At 37.9% G+C, this 20,716-nt stretch overlaps 1 protein-coding gene across 3 annotated transcripts in view; it reads left to right on the forward strand.

The window, feature by feature from the left end:
• Positions 1-20,716, forward strand: part of TP53I11 (tumor protein p53 inducible protein 11) — a 373,245-nt gene that overhangs the window by 344,213 nt on the left and 8,316 nt on the right. For all 3 annotated transcript variants that reach the window (XR_014174047.1, XR_014174048.1, XM_081937883.1), the window contains exons 2-5: positions 369-532; positions 10,159-10,217; positions 14,442-14,490; positions 17,305-17,401. Coding sequence is in view for 1 of the 3 variants with exons in the window: in XM_081937883.1 (XP_081794009.1) it covers positions 404-532; positions 10,159-10,217; positions 14,442-14,490; positions 17,305-17,401 (334 nt within the window). In the remaining 2 variants the exon portion in view is untranslated. The remainder of the gene's footprint in view (positions 1-368; positions 533-10,158; positions 10,218-14,441; positions 14,491-17,304; positions 17,402-20,716) is intronic.

Here is a 20,716-nt window from a genome sequence, read left to right on the forward strand (position 1 = left end):
TGTAAATTGTTTAAGAGTCCTTTGAGATATGATTTGAGGAGCAAAACTTACTGCCACGCTTGCCTGTTCCTGTCTAAAGTTTCCCTGATTGTAGAAGCATCATGAGGGTGATCTTAGCATGCTCTCATCATTCAAATGGAAGTAAATATTCCACAGTCAAAAAATATTTTATTGCTGCAATTGTTGGGGGTACTTAGAAGTTTGTAACAAAAGAATAAAATACTTGCCATATTGTGTTTGGCTAAATCATTTGCATGAAATGAAAAGGATGTTCATGAACATCTTTTTAAAAAAAATCTGGATTTGAACCTCCCTAAGATGCATGTTTTTTTTCTAATATATCTAACCTCTAGTCTGTCTAATTTCAGTTTCTGTCCAAGGCAGCAAATACCCGTGAGTCACCATGGCAACCAAGCAGCCTCCCCCTCTGATGAAGAAGCACAGCCAGACAGACCTTGTGAGCCGTCTGAAGACAAGGAAGATCTTAGGTGTTGGTGGAGAGGATGACGATGGCGAGGTTCATAGGTCAAAGGTAATGAGCTGCCAAGAGTATCTATAATTGTGGTCCCTTAGAATCAACAAGCCTTCTTGCTGAAAAAAAATATTCACTTAACATATTTTTGGAGTATAAGATGCACCAGAGTATAAGACGCACCAACATTTTGAAGAGGCAAATAAAAAAAAAGTTTTTGCACTCTGCAGACCTCCCAAAAACCGCCCGTTTTTCGCAAAAACGGGCCTGTTTTGTTTCAATTTTATGAAAAGGGCATGAATAGCCTTTAGGAGGCTTGTAGAGTGCTCCTGGCGGTGCCCCCCAAAAAACGAGCAAAACGTGGCCCATTTTTAGCAAAAACGCCCCTGATTTTTGTCCAAAAAAGGGCATGCATAGCCTTTAGGAGGCTTATAGAGTGCTCCTGGGGGCCCAGGGGGCAAAATTGAGCAAAAAATGGCCTGTTTTTCAGTCATTTCTGCCCTCCCCAGCCCCCAGGAGCACTCTGGAAGCCTCCTAAAGGTATGCACGGCCATTTTGGTGAAGGTGGTGAGGTTTTGGGAGGCAAAAAATGCTGTATTCAGTGTATAAGCCGAATACAGCTTATATGAATATTTTCATCCTCTTTTCTGAGGGAAAAGGTGCATCTTATACTCCGAAAAATATGGTATATAGTTTGAGCACATACTTCAAAAACTGCAGGAAATGAGGTTAGGCAGGGCTGAAGAACATGTTATCCTCCAGAAACTCTTAAAATTCCAAAACCCATGAATCCTAAGTGCATAGCCCTTTGTAAAAGATGGCGAGAGATGCAGTCCAACAACATTTGGAGGATTACAGCTTGACCATTTCTTGACTATTTTTTTTAGACTACCTTCTAGCTCTAAAGTCATATTCCTGGTAGAACGTAGGGTATTCAGCTGGATAGAAGTAGTTAGTAGTTACTTCCTAATATGAATATGCTGTGTTCATAAAAACATCCAAAATCTGAATTGCCTTTCAATAGAGGATAAATCTGTTTAATACACTATTAATGTTAATCAGATAGAGTGCATCTGAGAGAGGGGGTAAGCGTGTTTGGGGACTAATTATATTACTATAAGGTTCTTATTTCTTCTAAGATTCCAAAAATGATGAGAGAGTTGATGAATGTAAACCAATGACCCCTGGGTAACGTTAGACTCCAATTTCTGTCAATTTCAGCCAGAGTAAGAGTGCTGTGATCTGTATGCAAGCAATATTTCCCAATCCTCTTGTCAAAGGCTGTGTATATGTACAATGATTCAAATGTAATAAGAGCCTGCTTTGTTCCCTGGCATGTTAACTGACATGTTAACTGACATGTTAACTTTGAAAGATTGTGACACTTGCTGAGGGAAAGAAAGATTTTGTCTTCATCAAGCCCTTGTTTCTTGAGTCATCTTGTTTGATCATGCCTACAAAACAAAAATTATCCTTTTTTGATTCCAGAATTGAGGATTGGGGGGGCGGGGGTCTATTAACCTAAATAATCAAATATTTTATTCGATCAGAAAGGAAGGATGATTGCAGGGCACATACATGAAGAAGGAAGGGGGTTGGGAACAATCTGTGCAAGTTGCACAAATGTGACTTGGAGTAGGACCCACTAATAGTGATCAGCCTTGTAGGACAAACTTCTTAGACTGTTTAGCAGAAGTTAGAATTGAGAGGCTGTATACAGGAGTTCTTGGAAACCATGATTTCTCCTATGTTCGAAGTAGCATTTCAATGAACAAGATTTTTAAAAATTAATCTTTTGGTGCTTTTTTTTGAAATTTTATTTTTTATTTTTGAATAAACACAAATACAACACAAAGAATCCTCTTTTTTTACATACTATAGAAAGTGTGTCAATTGGTTACAAAAATCTTTCGTGCATCTCTTCCACAGTCATCACCTATAATACATATCAAATTATATATGTTAAATCAAATATTACTATCATCATACCTCAATTTTCATTTGACCACAATTGTTTTAACGCCCTTTTGTATAAAATATTCCAAAGTTTAAAGCATAACCACATAATGGCATTTCGTTAGCTATTTCCAATATCATGCAATAACATTAAATCCTTATAACCTATTCTAAATAAAAATCAATAATATTTAGTAACCAAGTTTCTAGTCCTCCTTTCCAAATCACTGTTTACAATTTATATCCAATTTCCTTTTATTAAGCCAATACATATATATATATATACATTATTATCATTATCAAACATTTATTTGACTATGTCCATTATCATAACAATTTTTGACCTAATACTCAAAGTTTAACTAGATTCAATTCAATTTTTTATTATTAGCTTTTATGTCATAACAAAATTTCTAATATTTCTTTCATAGTCACCATTTACCATTCATATCCAATTAATTCTTATTAAACCACTACATATGTATACATTATTATCATTGTCAATTATTTATTTAACCATATCCATTATCACTTCATTTTTTACATAATGCTCTAAATTTAACTAAGTTTAACTAATTTTTTATTATAAGCTTTCATATATCAACATGTATCTTTCCATTAATAATGCAATCTTATGTCTTTTGCCATGTGTGGAATTAATGTTCTGATTATTTCCTTAATAATATTTGTGCAGACTTCTCTTCGCAACTCATTGCTTGTTGCATCTCTTATATAGTCTCGATACCCTCCATCTGTTTCTTTAATCAGCATATCTTTGGTCATCAATGGTACTTCTGATAAGATTTCTCTCCTTAAATTCATCAACTCTTCTCTTTTTCCTTCTTCTGTACCTTACCATCTGGGGTAGAGTTCCTGGCCATCTAGCTTCCTTTCCATATTCCACTCTCTGCATTTCCAACCACACTCCATTAACCGTAGATGTCAACAAATTTTTTTTCTTTGTGCTCATTTTTTTCTTCAATTTTTAGGACTCTAGCCTCCACTTTTTCCAATTGAGATTCTCCATCATATTTTACTGTTATATGCTCTAGATTTTCCAGTTTCTCCTCAATTCTCTCTGATACTTCTAATAATTTTTGAATTTCAAACATTATCTCTTGCAACGTTAAAGTTTCTTTTTGATGTTGACCTTGTGCCCTTCTTCCGACTGGTAAACACTGCCACTCTGGCTTTCAAGGCTTTTTATTAGATTAAGCACAAATTCATTTATAATCTCTCACAATAAGACCTTGTTTCACTTTTCTCCTGTTGGCAATAAGGTTCAAAAGAACACCAGCATAAACACCCCGTGCCCTTCTTATCACTCTTTGTAAACAAGCTGCAAGGCCATAAAGCGCAAAATCAGAATGATCAAAGAGAGAAGTGAAAGTACAATGTTTACAAAGCTGAAACCTCCAGCCTCCAAGTGGCAATGTTGCTTCCTTTCTCTCTAATGGTACAGCTCTCTTTGTACTGCTTTTCTATATTTTTTGTATTCCAGGTTTAAAAAAAAGTAAAATTCTTAAATGAAACAAAATAGAAAAAAGGAAAAAAACTCTTATAGAAATGAAAAAAAGAATTGTAATCCATAGGTTACAAAAATAAAAAAGTAGAAGAAGAAAAACAAATCCATTCACTTTAAAAAGCTTTGCTCAAATTCCATCCATAAAATAGCATTTAAAAAGAAAGATAATACACTATCCAATGCAATCCAATGTAGCTAAATTTTGCTGCTTATTTTTTCTGTTCTCAAATTTAATTTAGCTTTAAGGTTTTTTTCAGGCAGTGTCTTTTAAAACAGTAATGTTTCCTCACCAGCTGTACACACTTTCTCTTTCCATTTCCTTCTGTTCCGGAGCTGTTCCAACTTCATCAGCTTGTGGCTACGCTTTTGTCACCGGCTAGAAGAACTTCTCTTGGATCAATCAGGGACTTTGTGGGGTCCCTGAGATCAGCAAGACATATTCTTCCCGATTACCGTCTCTGCGGGATGGTTTAGGTCCATAGAAACCTTCCAGCGGCAAAAGTATCGACTGCTATTTCGGGACTTCGAGATCGCAGGTCATGTCGTCGCGATGTCGGCTCCTCCCTTGATACTTGGAAAGAAGGGGGTTGAATGCTGGGATAGAAAAGGAGAACCAATTAACAGCCAAGGGGAAATGTTAGATTTAAGCCTGGGTGGAAGGAATGAAACTGCACTTCAGAGGCAAGGTAGATGAGACAGGAGAAAGTGGGAATTCATAGTATGTATTTATTGCTTTGGTTTCCCCCTAATTATATAACTTATATTGAAGCCAATGTTTTTCTGATCAATTGCATAACCTCATCTTTCTACTAACACATACATACAGAACTGTTGTGTATGTGAATTAATTGCAAAAGCTTGAGGATAGATTCACAGCAGTGGGTGGGAATTATGAGGCCTATGTGGTGGGGGTGGATGGTTGAAGCTACTGTTCTTACCTCATTAGAGACATGTCTTTGTAGGTGTAAGAAAACCTATGGTTCTCTAAACTGAAAGAATAGAGAGCTTTGATTTCTAGGTAACTCACAAAAATTCTTTTTTCAGTACAGCTATCGTATCTCTCCTCTCCTCTCTTTATGCCTTTTTTCACAATGTTCTTTTGCTTTTGATCAATGATTTATTACAAGAGCATCAATTGCCTTAAAGGGAATGGCCAAGAAATGTACAGCTAATCTTTTGCTGTTTTTCAGAATGTTTCATCAACTTCCAAACTAATCTAAAATTCAATGCCCGACACTTTCCCATCCAAGTGTTAAGCATATTGCACCTTGTATAGTTTGGATTTTCTTAAATTAGCAAAGGTTATATAGGTTGCAACCCAGCTGGCATGGGCAGTTATCACACGGTAGAATTTGAATAAGTATCTACTATATATCAGCTAGTGCAAATTTTGATGAAATGTTTAGGTTTTTTTAAAAAATGTATTGATCTTAAATTGACAAAATTGTGACTTTTGAGGTTTGCTACACAACTTAACCCATGAGGTATAAACTTGCCCCAGCCAACTTTTTCCTGCCACATCTTCATGTTGTTAACTTCAACTCATCCACAACTCACACCCATGGCAGCTTAATGTTCATGATTCTACAATTAAAGTAGGTTTTTCTCCCAACCAGGTAGTTAGCCAGGATAACCTCGCTGTCCATTTGGTCAAGTATCTTCATAGAGTGTAAACACAATCTAAAATCTATTGGCCATTTTACGTTGATCTACTAGTTTTGGGATATTGCCCTCTTGCCCACCAGATGTTTCCAACTGGTGTCTCACACACACTTATCAACAAGCTTGGAATCAGAAGTAGCAGCTAAACATGGACCATGTAGAAAAGGTGAAAGGGCTTCAGAAAGCACTACCATTTATTGATAACTTTCCTGTGGCAGGATAGAAATGTCAGTGGGAGTGGCACATTTTATGCTGACAATATGCCGCCATCATTAAGACTGGTGGATAGTACTTCAACTGAGATAAGCAAATCCTCTGAATGCTCCTCTTTGAATGGACAAAACAGAAGAAAGGAAGAGTTTATACACTTCTCTGTCACACACACCCCTTCCCTTTCCTCCTTATTATATGTCGACTTCTAACTGTAATCCTTGGGAGCTGCTTCTTATTCAAAAACAAAAATTAAAAACAAAAATGAAATGCTTTCCCCTGACTGAAAGGCCCCTGGACAAAAAGTGAAAAGGAAACGAAAGAAAAATTCAAGGAAACTTTAATAGCTGAGACTCTTCAGTTGCTAATTTATTGTTGAATGAATGCATTTTAATAAGACCCAAGAGGGTGAGTTCGACAGCCCCATGCTGCCGAAAGTTACAAAGTGTGACTTCCATAGCCAAATTCAAAAGCCAAGTTGTCAGAGGAAAGGATAACGTTTTGCCTCTTTATTCTGGCAAAAGGAAGCCTAGAATATGCCAGAGATATGCAACAGATCCAGTCTTTTCTGATTGGGGCAATGCCACATGATAAATTTAAGGCATCCATACTAACTTTGTGTCTGGGATTTTTCAGGGCTGCTTTAATCCAGCTTCCTTTGCTCTGTTCCCTTTTTTTCCTCTAGATTTTTTTCACCCTTTCCAGAAGAGCAGTTTATTCTTCTTGTGTTTTTATTTATTTATTTATTTATATATCAAAGTTTAGAAACTGCCTATCTCTCTCACAGAGTGGATAAGTGGTGTTCTTAAAGTAGGGAGAAGGTTCTTGGCTCCATGTGATTGCAAGGTCCATTTCTCTGTGTGAGCTCTGCTTCTTACAAATATTGTGTTTTTAATTAATGGATTGACCTTTTCGCGTTGAACCCCAGCAGTTGCTTAGCAACTTAGAATGATCCTTGTCAGATGACTTTCTGAACAGGTGTCTTTCATGTATGTAGCCTTTTCTGTTCTGAGAACGGAATTATAGTAATCCTTTTTTTTTGAAAACTGGAATTACCTTAAAATGCTGGTAATTTTGAAAGGTCATTGGAAAGTGTCCATAATACGGTTATATAAAAGGGAGAACAATTTATGTAAAGAAATAATTTTGTGCTACATTTTATTTTATGATTGGTTTTTTTTTTTTGGTCAAATTCTCCTCATAGTAGATGTTTCAAATTTCTTTCTCTCTCTTTCTTTCTCTGTCTAACCAAAAGTATGACAAACTTTCAGACAATAATTAGACTTGTAGTAAGAGTTCCCAGAACTTGGAATAGTAAGAGGACCTATGGGCAAGAATAACTCATGTCCTGTAAATATCCATGGTTACACAACTCTCTAATTGACATGTGAGGCTTAAACCTCACAAAAGAAAAACAATTTTATTTTTTATGTAGTAATGCGCTAGCTATAGATTGTAAAATCTCAAAGCTTAGGAGCTCCATCTGTATGGCTTCGTGATTTCCTTTGCAATTCCACTCCACCCCAAAGAATATCACTTTCTTGAAGAGGAAATTGGTCTCTTTGTAAGATGAGGGGTGTTGGTTTTTTATATTGGGGAAACCTATCTATGTTTATGGAGATTCTAGTTATCCAAGTCATGATTGTCCCAAAGGTGCTTTTTCAAGAGGCAACTGGATTTTCTTGTTTTTCCCTGAAGATGTTTCGCTTCTCATCCAGAACTGAAGAAGCTTCTTGGATGAGAAGCAAAATGTCTTCAAAGAAAAACTAGAAAGTCCAGTTGCCTCTTGAAAAAGCACCCTTGAGACTATCTATGTTTAATTATACTTCTCTAAAGCCACCATATAGCCCAATAAAGTAGCAGGGTTTTGCCCTACCCAGCTAGCTCACAGAAGGCTAACTGTAATTTTTTTCTCTCTTTTCAGTTGCTTTTGTATCATTTGTTAAAAGCAGGAAATAACAATGCAATGCATATGCAAACTGTGCTTTCCTAGTTGATAGTGCTAAGCTGAAGATGGCAGGAAGCAACTGAAGGCTGTTTAAATTGCCTTTGTTTTTGCTTCCTTGGGCCTCTCTCTTTCCTGTGATTTGTACTTTCTTAACTACCCAAAGATAATTTTGCTGGAGTACTCCTTTTTCAGTAATTATTATATTTCCCTCTCTCTGCCATGAGATGGATGGCAAATGGATTTGATCAATAAATAAAAATTAAAAAACAAATATCTGCAACAGGGGGCAGAATTTTGCCTTTTAAACTCACTCTTTTTTATCTTAAAACTATAAAATCCATTCTTTTGCCTGTTGTGAATATTGAGCGCAACCCATTGGTAAAGTGTTAAACATTTTCTGGGTCTCTCCCCTGGAGTGAGAACAATCATCCTAGTAAGTACTAAACCATGTTGGAAGCAGCTGCATGAGATATAACCTAAAATGAGTGTTGGTAATTTGCAGTTACATTCAGATAACTTTCTATGGATTCCACAATTTTGTCACTGATCTTTCTTTACCTTTTATATTTATTTATTTTTTTAAATTAAGGCCTGTGTAATTGTCTTTTTTTTTTTTCAAAAAAACAGTTTTAACCATTGTTTTTCTTTTGAAGAAAGGATGAGATGAAAGCTTTTATGGCTTCAGCAATTTTCTTGTGTCATCTGGGACAGTTTGTTTTTCAGGCAGTCAACTTTGAGATACTGAGTTTCTTTGCTCCCATTTCCTATCCTCCCACTTTCTTGTTCGAATTTGCACAACTAGACTATGCTATTCCCCCAAGATGTTTGCAAAGGGATCATAAGCAAGTAATAGATCACATTTTATTTGTGCAAAAACCCCAAAAAACAAATTTGGAGTCTGTTTCAGACATCTTTAGCAAGCCACTCAAGATGTTTGAATCCCTGGAGAACTGCTACCAGAGACACAGGTGGGATGATACTATACCGGAGCTTGCCTGACTTCTTGATATAAAAATTTCGTGTATAAGCTGTCCTTTCCCATAAAGAGGCAGCTTTAAATTGCTGAGAAGTATCTTAATACACCACCATACCCAGTAGCCAAACCATCAGTTCAACTTCCTGCCTTTTCTGGCATCAGGGGAAGGCTGATGCTGCTAATTCCATATAAAGAGTGGCTGTTGATTCGGGCGTAGGCAACTTACTTGCCATCTGTTTAGACCAATCCTTCTCCAAATTGGCATTCTCTAGATGTGTTGGATTCATAATTAGTTGACAATATGAATAGTTTTGAATGTTGTAGACTACACATTATGAGAGTAGCAGCTGGTATACAGTTTATTTCAACATTTATTTTCAACCACAGGTTTTAGCAAAATTCAAATAAAATCACAGCAATCCATGGCACAGGACCTAGTTATTTGCGGGATCGCATCCTGCCCCATACATCCCTACGACCAATCCGCTCACACAGAGAGGGTCTTCTCCGGGTGCCGTCCGCTAAACAGTGTCGGGGGGTGACACCCAGGAGCAGGGCCTTCTCTGTGATGGGCCCAGCCCTGTGGAATGACCTCCCCCTTGACATCAGGATTACTTCCGATCTCCGCTCCTTCTGTGTAAAGCTCAAGACCCACCTCTTTCAATTATCTGGCCTGGCTCAACCGTAGTTTATCCTATTCCTCCTGACAATCCTTTTAATTTGTAATCTTATTATGGGGTATTTTTAACGGCTAATTTTTATTATTATTATCGTGATGTATTTAATTGTTAAAATCCTCCTCCGTGTATGTATACGTGTATGTATATGTATGTGTATATGTGTATCTGTATGTTTATATGTATTTATGTATGTTTTTATTGTACGCCGCCCCGAGTCCCTTGTGGAGAGGGAGCGGCTAACAAATTAAATTATTATTTTTATTATGTCCATTCAATACAGTCACTCTAATATTAACGGCAATGTTTGTTAGGATGTGCCTTCTTATCTTCCTTGCAGCCATTGCAAAAATGCAATTTGTTTCATTACATGTATGTTTTCTCCAAAGAACAAAAAGTAGATTTTATTTTCTTCTAAACTGGACCGATTCAGTTGGATTAACAAGGGCACAAAAGGAATCTAGCTTTGTGCTCCTGAGAAAGTTTGCAATGTAATGAGTAATAGACCAAATCTTTCACCTGTAGAGTGGCAATAAAATAAAACTCGTATGAGGTGGTTTAGACCTTATTGAGCTATTTTAGTAGTCACAGTTTCACTCTCAGCAAATATTAATTGTTCTTTTTTTTTTTTTTTTGTGGACCAGAAATATAATTTGCATGCATTGTTTCCTCAAATGTTTTTTCCAGGGTGGCTCTGAATCAGTTTATTTATTCTATCCATTTGAATTCCAGATCAGTCAAGTCTTGGGCAATGAAATCAAGTTTGCAGTGAGGGAACCTTTGGGGCTCAGGTAAGTTCCATTCAGAACCTATGAACCAGGAATACATAACAGGGGTGCCAAGTATTTTACTCATTTTGGCTCCAAGCATGCTTGCTTTTCCTGCAAATGTGTACATGATCATCCTGCAGACAGAAAACCCCTATGTAGTGAAATTAGTGGCAAGTACAACTTTGCCTCTAGTCCTGGTTCCATAGCTTACCAATATAAAGAATACTTATCTGGCAGTATGTATGCAGGTACAGGATGAGGAGAAAGCTTTAAGTTTAGAGGTCCTAATTACAGTTGGCCAATATGGCCATGGGATGTTCTTGTGATTGGCTACTGTATGTGAATCTGAAGTTCTCCCTTCAATTTACTGTCAAGAATGAGAGAAATCCATCAATAATAATAATAATAAAATTTTATTTGTTAGCCGCACCCTCTCCCGAAGGACTCGGGGCGGCGTACAATAAAAACACATAAAATACAAATATAGACGGTACATACAAATAAATATAGACGTATACGTGGAGGAGGTAGACAGATAAATGGAGATAGAATTAAGATTGCAATTTAAAATCCCCTAAGTAAAATTACAAGATTAAAAACCCGTCAGGAGCGATATGATCAAACTATGGTTGAGCCAGGCCAGCTACGGCTCTTGAAATTGGATTTATAGTGCTGCCAGGGGATATTTTAAAATTATAAGTTAACCTTGAGTTTGAATGGCCTTAAAAAGGAACAGAATTCAAGAGTACAGTGGTTAAGACATTGAACGTGGACTAGGGCAAGGCTGTCAACCTCGTGGCCCATAAGCTGGACATGTCAGACGCTGGCTACGCCCACGCCTGGTTTAATGAAGGTGAAAAAAGTTGTGATACATCACGTGACGCCGCCATATCTAGGAGTGTCAAATGCCACTTGACACTCCTAGATTAGGGCATTGCAGGCTGGTGTGTCTTTTGTGTGCTTCAGTCTTGATTTCTGACTGGTAAACGAACAAGTTCCAGTTTTTTTCTGGTAACATTTCAGAAGTAGGTTCCCATTGTCATTCTCCTGTGGCTGAGAGGGGATGACTGACCGGGGAGTTGGCTTTTATGCCAAAGGCAGGACTAAAATTCATAGTTTCTTGACTTCTAATCCAATATCGTATCCATTCTATCTATTGAAAAGTTTATTGATGGGAAGCAGTTCAGTAAAGTCTTCCAAAATAAGGAAAAACGTGACTCATTCCACAATGTAGGGACCCCTAGACCTGCAGCCACTATACTATTTAAATAATTAGGATGATGCATCAGACAGAGAACAAGGTTTATTTCCCTTCTCCCTAAGTTCATCAGGAACAACTTGCAAATAAGAAACTTGAGAATGTTTTGGAGTGCTTTCAACCAAGTGTTTACAGTGGTGTGTAAAAATAAAAGCACAGCTGGTTGTATGTTTCATTGAATCCCCAAGTGAAGAGACATTGACACAACCTCTTCCATGGGACAAAGTTAAACCTATTTTTCTATAGATGCAAGTGCCTTTATGTGCTGTCATCAGGGGTGGCATTCACTTACTTTCCCTACCGGTTCACAAGTGTGAGTGTGCATGCTTCTATACATGCATCCACTCATGCGCTTGGCCTTTCACGCATGTACTTTGATTGCAACATGCGGCTTGCATGCATGCGCTCAGGTTGAAAACTTGACTAAATAGGATGGCAAAGAGTTGTGGGGGGGATGGCAGGTGGGAGGAGGCCAGCCCATCCATGATTTCCACTATTGGTTCATTCAAACCAGCTGAATACCACCTCTGGTTGTCATGTATAGATTCAGAATAAGAAACAGTGAATATGGCAGAAGCAAAAGATTGGACTCACACAAACATACACAGATTTGCACAATTTGCAAGACTTGTAAAGTTTTGAAGAGGGTTCAAAAGATGATAGACTACAGTTAGCCAAGTGAAGACAATTAAACAATATTCTGATTCGTCTAACCTCTTAGGTTGTGATTGTTGTCTCTTTCTACTTCAATCATGGACTCCTCTGAAATTTGAAAAATAGTAAAAAAAAAAAAAAGAAGAAGAAGAAGAAACAGGCAAGCTACAGAAAAAATCCCTCTGTAAATGTTTCCAGCTGCCAATTTCTATTGTGAGAGGCATCGCTAAGAAATGAAAAAATATTGTAAATGATTTTTTTGCTGACAAAGGAAAATATGAAAGACAAAGAAACAGAACTGTGTGAAAACCAATCTGATCTTCAGAAAACCAATCAGACTTCTGCAAAGCAGAAGTCACAGATCACTGTAAACAATAGGTTGAAGAGTTTAGCTGATTCTTGTATAGGTGCATAGCTGATTCTCATAGTTGTCCTTTGAAGTGTTTGGTCACAACAAATATGATACATTTGGAGGACAAGGCTGAAATATTTGAAGAAAAAACAACTTCTTGCCAATCCTTAAACACTGTATAGGATCTATTGTGCTTTGAAAGTATGGGACAATCAACATTGCAGGAGTTTCTTCTATGGGTGGGGGTAAAAGAAGAATGGATTCAATTATGATCAATACATCCTAAAATTAATGTCCTACTCTCAGTGAAGAAACTGAAGCTGATACTTCAGCAAGATGATGATCCAAAAATTTTCCTGAAGTGCTGTTTGCTCTTGGGAAAAACAGCTGCAGTCAGGCAGAAATAATTCCCACCCTCACTGCCCCAAGGCTCAGCACAGCTCATGCTTCTTCCCCTAAGCCAAGGACCACAAACTACGGTAAACAGCAAATCTTGGTGAGATTCCTGTCTGGAGCTTGGCTTGGGACATCAGCCAAGAGCGCAAAAGCAACACTGCTGAAGACCATGTCTTAGAATTTGGCCTGGAGCTCAGGAGCAACCAAAAAAAGAGCAACCTCACTCAGGCGGTACCTCATCCCATGCGGTGCAAGAAATTTGAGAGAGGCAAAAGTTATTTTCAGATTTGTGTTTGTTTTAAGTACTGAGAATTAAAGACATATTTATGTGGCATCAACTTACAAGGCTTAGGAGGGTGATGTTAATCCAGAGCAACAGTCCCTTGTTGTAAAAGGCGTGTGCAGGGCCGTCTTTACAGCATTATGGGCCCCGGGCAGAGCAGTGTACTGGGGCCCCTATGACAACTACTCACAGGAATAAAAAATGTAAATGGTTGATAAAATGAAACATATATTTGCATGTTAGTATTAATAAAAAGTGCAGTAAAATGTAATAAATATGTTGCTGTATTTATATACAAGGTGCCTTGAAGGGTTAACATACACAGATTAATATGGGGGGCACCTATGCTCGTAGGGCCCACGGGCAAGTGTCCAGCAGGCCCTTGGGTTAAGACAGCCCTGGGTGTGTATCAAAATAACATTGTGTACATTTATCTGCAAATACCTGTTGCAATCTCCACAAAATAGAAAGATTGAGCAAGATGAGTTCTAAAAAGAAGAGTGGGGAAATATCCAAAATCAAGGATTGTAACCCTTGTAACTGACTAAAGAGGAAGCATTTAGAAGCTGTTATTTCTGCCAAAGGAGGTGTTATTAAGGACTGGCTGAAAAGTTTTTCAAAGTCTAAACCTGCTGTAGTCACTGTTATAAATCTATAAACAGCTGCAGATTAATAGTAAGTATGCATTCAAATAAGCAAAAAGGCGTCAAAATTAACTTTGTACCATGTAGATCGGCTTCTCTTCACTTAACAGATACAATTTAAGCAGGAGTGCCTAAATTTTTGCACACACCTTTGAACAGTTGCTAAACAGGGCAATCGTGAAGGATTGCGTGTGGCATTAAAATCTCTATCACATTGTTTATTGTTGTATTGTTTATTGTTGTTCTTAGAATGATAGAACTTATAGTTCAATAGATCTGGAGGACTGCTGGGGTTTATATAAATATAACAGGCTTCTCTAATTCCTTAGAGGAGGTATTATTTTTTAAAATTTCCCTTACTAGCTGGAACATCCTATTTTCCAAAGAAAACCCCACTAGCAATGTTTGGATTATATTAATGATAGGCAATTAACATGTGAATGTTCTTTCTGGACTGCCTGCTGATTCCTGCCCCCAAGTGTTTTGAAATTGTTTTGTTAAAAGCCATATCTTCTAACCTGTTTTATTTTGCAGTCTTTTGTTAGGAATTGCTCAGATGTCCCTTTCTGCAGAAGTAGAACTATTTTTCATTTATTGTTGATGCCATATTTAAAGGATGTGATAGTTAACCTTTTTTTTTTTTCATTTGAACTTCCAGGGTTTGGCAGTTTGTCTCAGCCATCATATTTTCTGGAGTTGCCATCATGGTAAGTAGGGGAAACATTTTTATATGGAGGTTATCTTGTCAAATTACTTAAACGTCTGTCCCTAGATAGCATTCTGTTCTCGGCAATTTGTAAGACTTCTATGAAATCTATAAAAAATTCTGTCCTCCGATTCAGTCCCTTGACCATTGTTCATCAATGTTTCCATGTTTCCTCATCGTATTGGAGAGACAGCAAGTGGCCATTGACTCATTAGTTTTCATTACTAATGTGAACGAATACAATACTAAGTTCAAGATGTATCAGATTTGCAGGGTGTCATAAACTTGAGTTGGATACCTAATACGCTAGAACAACTGTTCCCAAACCTTTCTGGCTTGTGACCTGGTGGGGGGAGTTTGAATAGTTCCATGTGAGGGCAGGCGCAACTGCCTGCTGCTCATTCAAGTGAAGCTGCGCACATGTCCGTGATGGGATTCAAAAATTTTTACTATGGGTTCTGTGGGCATGGCTTGTTGGGCATGGCAGGGGAATGATACTGCAAAATCCTCATTCCCTCCCCACCCCACTAACCTGTTTTCCAGCTCCTTTCTCCTGTTCAGGGCAACAAAAGAACATCAGCTGGGAGGCAGCGGGGGCAGGGCCAGCCTATTTGCAGGTTCTCTAAACTACTCAGAATTTCCACTACTGGTTCTCCAGAATCTGTCAGAACTGGATGAACACCATCTCTGATGCATGTGTGTACAGCTAGCTACCACTTGTGTAGCCTGGTTCCAAATAGGCTGTGGTCTAGTAGTGGGCTGCAGCCCCGGGGTTGGGGACCCCCTCCCTAGAAGAAAAAAAGAGCAAAAGAAATTCAAAACACTACTGATAGGATAAATGGCCTGTAGTAACAGAATGAAACTTACTACAGGCAAGTTCTTCAGTCAAGAATCAAACATCCAATGCACAGGTAAAGTTCTTCAGTCAAGAATCAAACATCCAATGCACAGGTAAAGGAAGTGGGATACCAGCTTGGTAATAAGATTTTGTGAAAGATTTCTGGTAGCAATTGATCCATATTGAATATGATCCAGGGGTGAGGCGAGACTGCAAAGAAGGCAAATAGAATTAAAGGCTGCATCAACAACCTTAATATGGTATACAAGTATAATTTATAAATCAGAGGAAGTAATCATGCCACTCTATTCTACTTTGATCAAATCATGCTTAACCATTGTTTCTAGTTCTGGGCATCACTTATGGTGGCAATGGAGATGATAAAGGCATCAGAGATTAAGTTTAGGAAGAGACCAGAGTGGTACGTTTAAGCTTTCGTTTTTTTCTAAAAGAAGACTTAGGAGGAGACAGTAGTTCAAGAGCACTTTTTAGATACAGGTGGTCCTTGATTTACAACCACTTATTTGGTGACTGTTCAAAGATACAAAAACACTGAAAACAGTGACTTACAACCAATCCTATCACAAGCCATGGCAATTTCCCAATGGTCACATAATCAAAATGTTGTCCCTAAATGGACAGATAAGAGACAACATAGCCTGCAGCAGGATAGTGGATGGGACAAGAGGCATCTATTTACAATGGTTGCAGCATCCCGGGGTCATATGATCACCATTTGCAACCTTCTCAGCTGGCTTGTGACAAGTAAAATTGATGGTGAAGCCAGATTTGTTTAATGACCATATGATCCACTCAACAACTGCAGTCGATTTGTTTTAAGATTTGTAAAATTTGCAAAATTGGATGTGACTCACTTAACAAACACCTTGCTTGGCAACAGAAATTCTGGTCCCAACTGTGATCAGAAGTCAAAGACTAAATGATGTCACTGGCATCTCTTGCTCCAAAGTGAAGACTACTAATGAAGTTAGCTTACAGGAAAACATGCACTGATACTATAATGAATGGAATGGAATGGAATGGAATGGAATGGAATAGAATAGAATAGAATAGAATAGAACAGAACAGAACAGAACAGAACAGAACAGAACAGAACAGATGGGTCACACAAGGAATTTATCTTTGGTGCATATGTTCTCAGTAAACCTATAAGGAAAAAAACCAACAGTTTGACTGGAATCAATAAAACCAGAGAAGTGGTGGGCTTTTCTTCGATGGAATTATTCTAATAGAATCAAGACAGTAATCTGTCTGGGATGTTTTAACTGAGATTGCTACACTGAGTAAGATTATCTAAACTCTTCCAGCTCTAAGTTTCTCTGCAATAAAGATTGGGTTTTCTCTCTATTTGTTTTTTTTTTAATATAAACGTTATTAAAAGTTTTAATAAAACTAACACGAGGAGTAAAGAAAACAAAAAAGATATGCAGAAAATATAAGTATAATTACAAAATTATATCTATAATTACAAAAAAACCTCACTTTTTTCTATTCATTTTTCCTAACTCATAATTCATAATGTCTTTTTTTTTGTTTCATGCACTAGAGGGTTTGCAGTTAGCATAAAAGTAGATAATTGTTCCTTCTCTAATCAAAGGAGTCGATTTAGCCATCTCTGCAAGCTCTATTGTCTTCACCAACCATTCCTCAAACTTTTCCACTTTTGAGTGTATAGTAATCTCACTGCAGTTGTTTTATAAAAGAACAAAATACCATGTTTTAGTAGCTTTTTTAGCTTCCCTCTCTTTTTCCCCACTACTATCTGCAACTGCTGTTCAGTTGCATGGATGAAACAGTGATCCAAGTGAACTTCTCTTTGTGAGCATTGACATCTGTCTGAGACAGATTTAATTATATCTGATTTCTATTTTCAGTGAAAATCCTTTTCTTTGGACACTAAATATTTCAGTTAGAGGAGGGTTTTTTTTTTAACTGAAATTTGTTTTTCTCTTCCAGGCTCTCACCTTTCCAGATCAAATCTATGATGCCATCTTCAAGGAAGAGGTAGTCAACAGCAAAATGCCTATCCGTCTCTATGGAGGAGCTTTACTTAGTAAGTAATACATGAGATATACATCCAGATATTGATGTGGTTTAGTCCAGTGATGGAATTCAAAAATTTTGACTACCAGTTCTGTGGGCATGGCTTGGTGGGCATGGCTTGGTGGGCATGGCTTGGTGGGCATGGCAGGGGAAGGAGACTATAAAATTTCCATTCCCTCCCCACCCCAGGGGAAGGATATCTCAAAATCCCCATTTCCTCATGATCAGCTGGAGGCAGAGAATAGATGGGGGCGGGGCCAGTCAGAGGTGGCATTCTACTGGTTCTCCAGAACTGGTCAGAACCGGCTGAACACAACCTCTGGTCTACTCTATTGGGGATAGCTGATTAAATACTATACAGGTAATCCTCTACTTGCAACTTGTTGCTTCGCAACCTTTTGAAGTTTCAAAGCAGGGTCCCACAGTCCCACAATGCATTTTACAATGGTCTTTCTAAAAACCAACATTTACTCCCATTTTTTGACAAAACCAAGCGCAGGCAAACCATTGGTTCTCTTAATGACTGTGGTATTCATTTAACAATCACTACCGAAGAGGTTGTAACATTGAGTCAGTCATATGATGGCAACAGGCAGGGTCCATTATGGTCATAAGTCGAGTATTGCCTAGAAGAGTGGGGTTTTATTTTTGGGATGGAAGAATAATGAAGTGTGCAGTGTCTTTGCATAGAAATTGTCTGAATTGAAGCTAAGCCCCAGGTGATTTGGGATTATAACTTTTGTAATCACTTGCCATTGGACAAGAGGTAAATTAATGGAATGTTTACTGTTGATCTTCATAAAGTTTCTTCGTGGAATTTTGCCCAGAGGAAGGAACGCATACTGTGCAATCAAGTTGGCCTTTGAAGTCATTTAACAGGCTCTGGAAAGATGGTATTGTAAATAAGAATCAGGACTTGTAATGTTGTTAATTGTCTTAAGTCCCTAGGGGCAGAATAAATCTCCATCATCACCATCATTTGAGAATAATGATACTGAAATTGCACTGTTATAATTTGCTCACTGAGATGCAAAGTTTCCAGCCCATGGAAATGTGCTGCTTTGAGACTGTAATATGTCATATAAACTTCATTATTCAAGATGCTCCAAGAGTTTTAAAATTATTTCATTTTAATTTACCTTTAATGCCAAGACAAAAATATATTTGAGAAACTAGGTATGAAACTAGCTCGCTTGACAAGTGAAATCAGCCATATTTTTTCTTTCTTTCTACACAAACTTTGGAAGCAATATTATCTGAGCCCGTAATGCCATTGCTCAGACACACAGAAAACAATGCTGTTTGAATGATGGAAAAGAAACATTTTTGATCCCAAGGCAGGGTTCATTATTTACTTACATGCCACATTTGATGTCTGAATCAATTAATTTCAGTGGTATTACTTCTCTGTTGATGGATTCAAATTGCTAGCTGTGATGTCAGAATGTGCCTCCAGCATTACAATTTTGTGTTTGTGTATCTGTGTGTATGCTCATCACTTTGAGACAAAGCCATGGAACTAAGACCTCACTCACAAGGAGTGTCAGAAGCGTGAGCTGTTCAAATGCAAAATTGGGATTTACTAGGCATATAGGATGTTAGAATAAATTACATGTCAGGTTACAGAAGCATGGAGATTAGTCATCATGATTTTACCACCTCCTAATCAGTCCCAAAGTTATTCTGATGCTTTATTTACACCAGAGATATCAATGGTAATGAAAGTGTTCCTGGACTGTATAATTCTGGAGTCCAAGCATACATTTATGGTAGCATTAAATGGTCATTTCAAGACTGTAAATTTATAAAATGGTGTAAAAGTGGTTCATTTTGAAATTTTGTGGGACAAGACATTATTCTTGGCAAGGCCATGAACACTGATTAAAGTCCAGTCGTTTCCTTCCTTCTTCATTAAAAAAAATCAATCCAGGCATGCACACTTAGGCCTGGGCAAATGTACACAATAGAAATTTGTTGTTGTTAGTTGCAAAGTCATGTCTGACCAATCACAACCCCATGGACAATGTTCCTCCAGCCCTTCCTGTCCTCTACCATCCTCTGGAGTCCATTTAAGCTCATGCCTACAGCTTCAGTGACTCCATCCAGTCACCTCATTCTCTGTCATCCCCTTCTTCTTTTGCCCTCAGTCTTTCCCAGCATTAGGCTCTTCTCCAGATATACATACTTGTAAAGTTCTTCTTTTAAAAATATTTCTTCCACCCACCTAAGAATCACTCACATGCTTGGTTTCCCCCACCCATCTACTCTGTATCCAGTCAGTTAGCATTAGCAATAGCACTTAGACTTATATACTGCTTTCTAGTGCTTTTTATAAGCAGTTTACAGAGTCAGCATATGGCCCCCAACAATCCGGGTCCTCATTTTACCCACCTAGGAAGGATGGAAGGCTGAGTCAACCTTGAGCCAGTCATATTCGAACTCCAGGCTGTGAGCAGTGAATTAGTGTGCAATACTGCAGTCTAACTTCTGTGCCACCATGGTATCTATTAAAACTGTATGTGAAATTAAACAGATGATTTAAATAGAAATTTAAATTTTGTGTGTGTGTGTGGGGGGGGGGGAGAGCATCTCTCCAAAATTATCAGGGTAAATTAAATGATTAAAAAGAGCTGGTTAAGGGAGCCTCAAGTCTTGGCCATCCAATAGTGTCTTTGGGATAGGCCCTGCATCTCTGCAGAAGCTTTCTTACGAGCTTGTCATTCTGGCAATATAATTAAGTGAGATATACAGTGTGTGCAGAACTGTAAGCAACTCCAGAGAAAATGGAACATAAATTGAACAAATAAAGAGACTCAAACTCTACCCTACAGACATGGGCAATAAAGTAGAATAAAATTAAACTAATCTAGTTAGGGAGAAGGATAAGCCATAGCTTCTATGGCCTGTTTTTTGTTTTTTTTTTTTAATGTGAAAGCATTTATCCAAGCTGAACCACAGCTGCTGGCTTGATGTCTAAAATGATCTCCTTCAGGGCTCTGAGTCTTTTTTAGCATTCACAACCCGGTGCTATTTTGTACTCACATTCCTATTGCCTTTCTGGGAGAAATTATAAATAAAGTTGGGACTGTATGGGCACAGCTATTACAAGGCATACACTACGTATTCGTGGTTGCAGGAAGTCAAAATAGATTTGAGTCTGGTTGTCACCAGCACTTCTTTGTGCAGAGGGAGAACTTTTCCTGCCTTATTCTTTTTCGAAGTCTGCAGCAGCATCTGCTGGCCACAAATAAAAATACAGAGTAATTCGGCTATGGTGGAACCCTTCTTTTAAGCAAATTGTGTGTGTTCTCTTTCTCCCACTTCA

This window comes from Natrix helvetica (genome assembly GCF_964273705.1).
Source record: "Natrix helvetica genome assembly, chromosome: 1".
Taxonomy (NCBI): Eukaryota; Metazoa; Chordata; class Lepidosauria; order Squamata; family Natricidae; genus Natrix; species Natrix helvetica.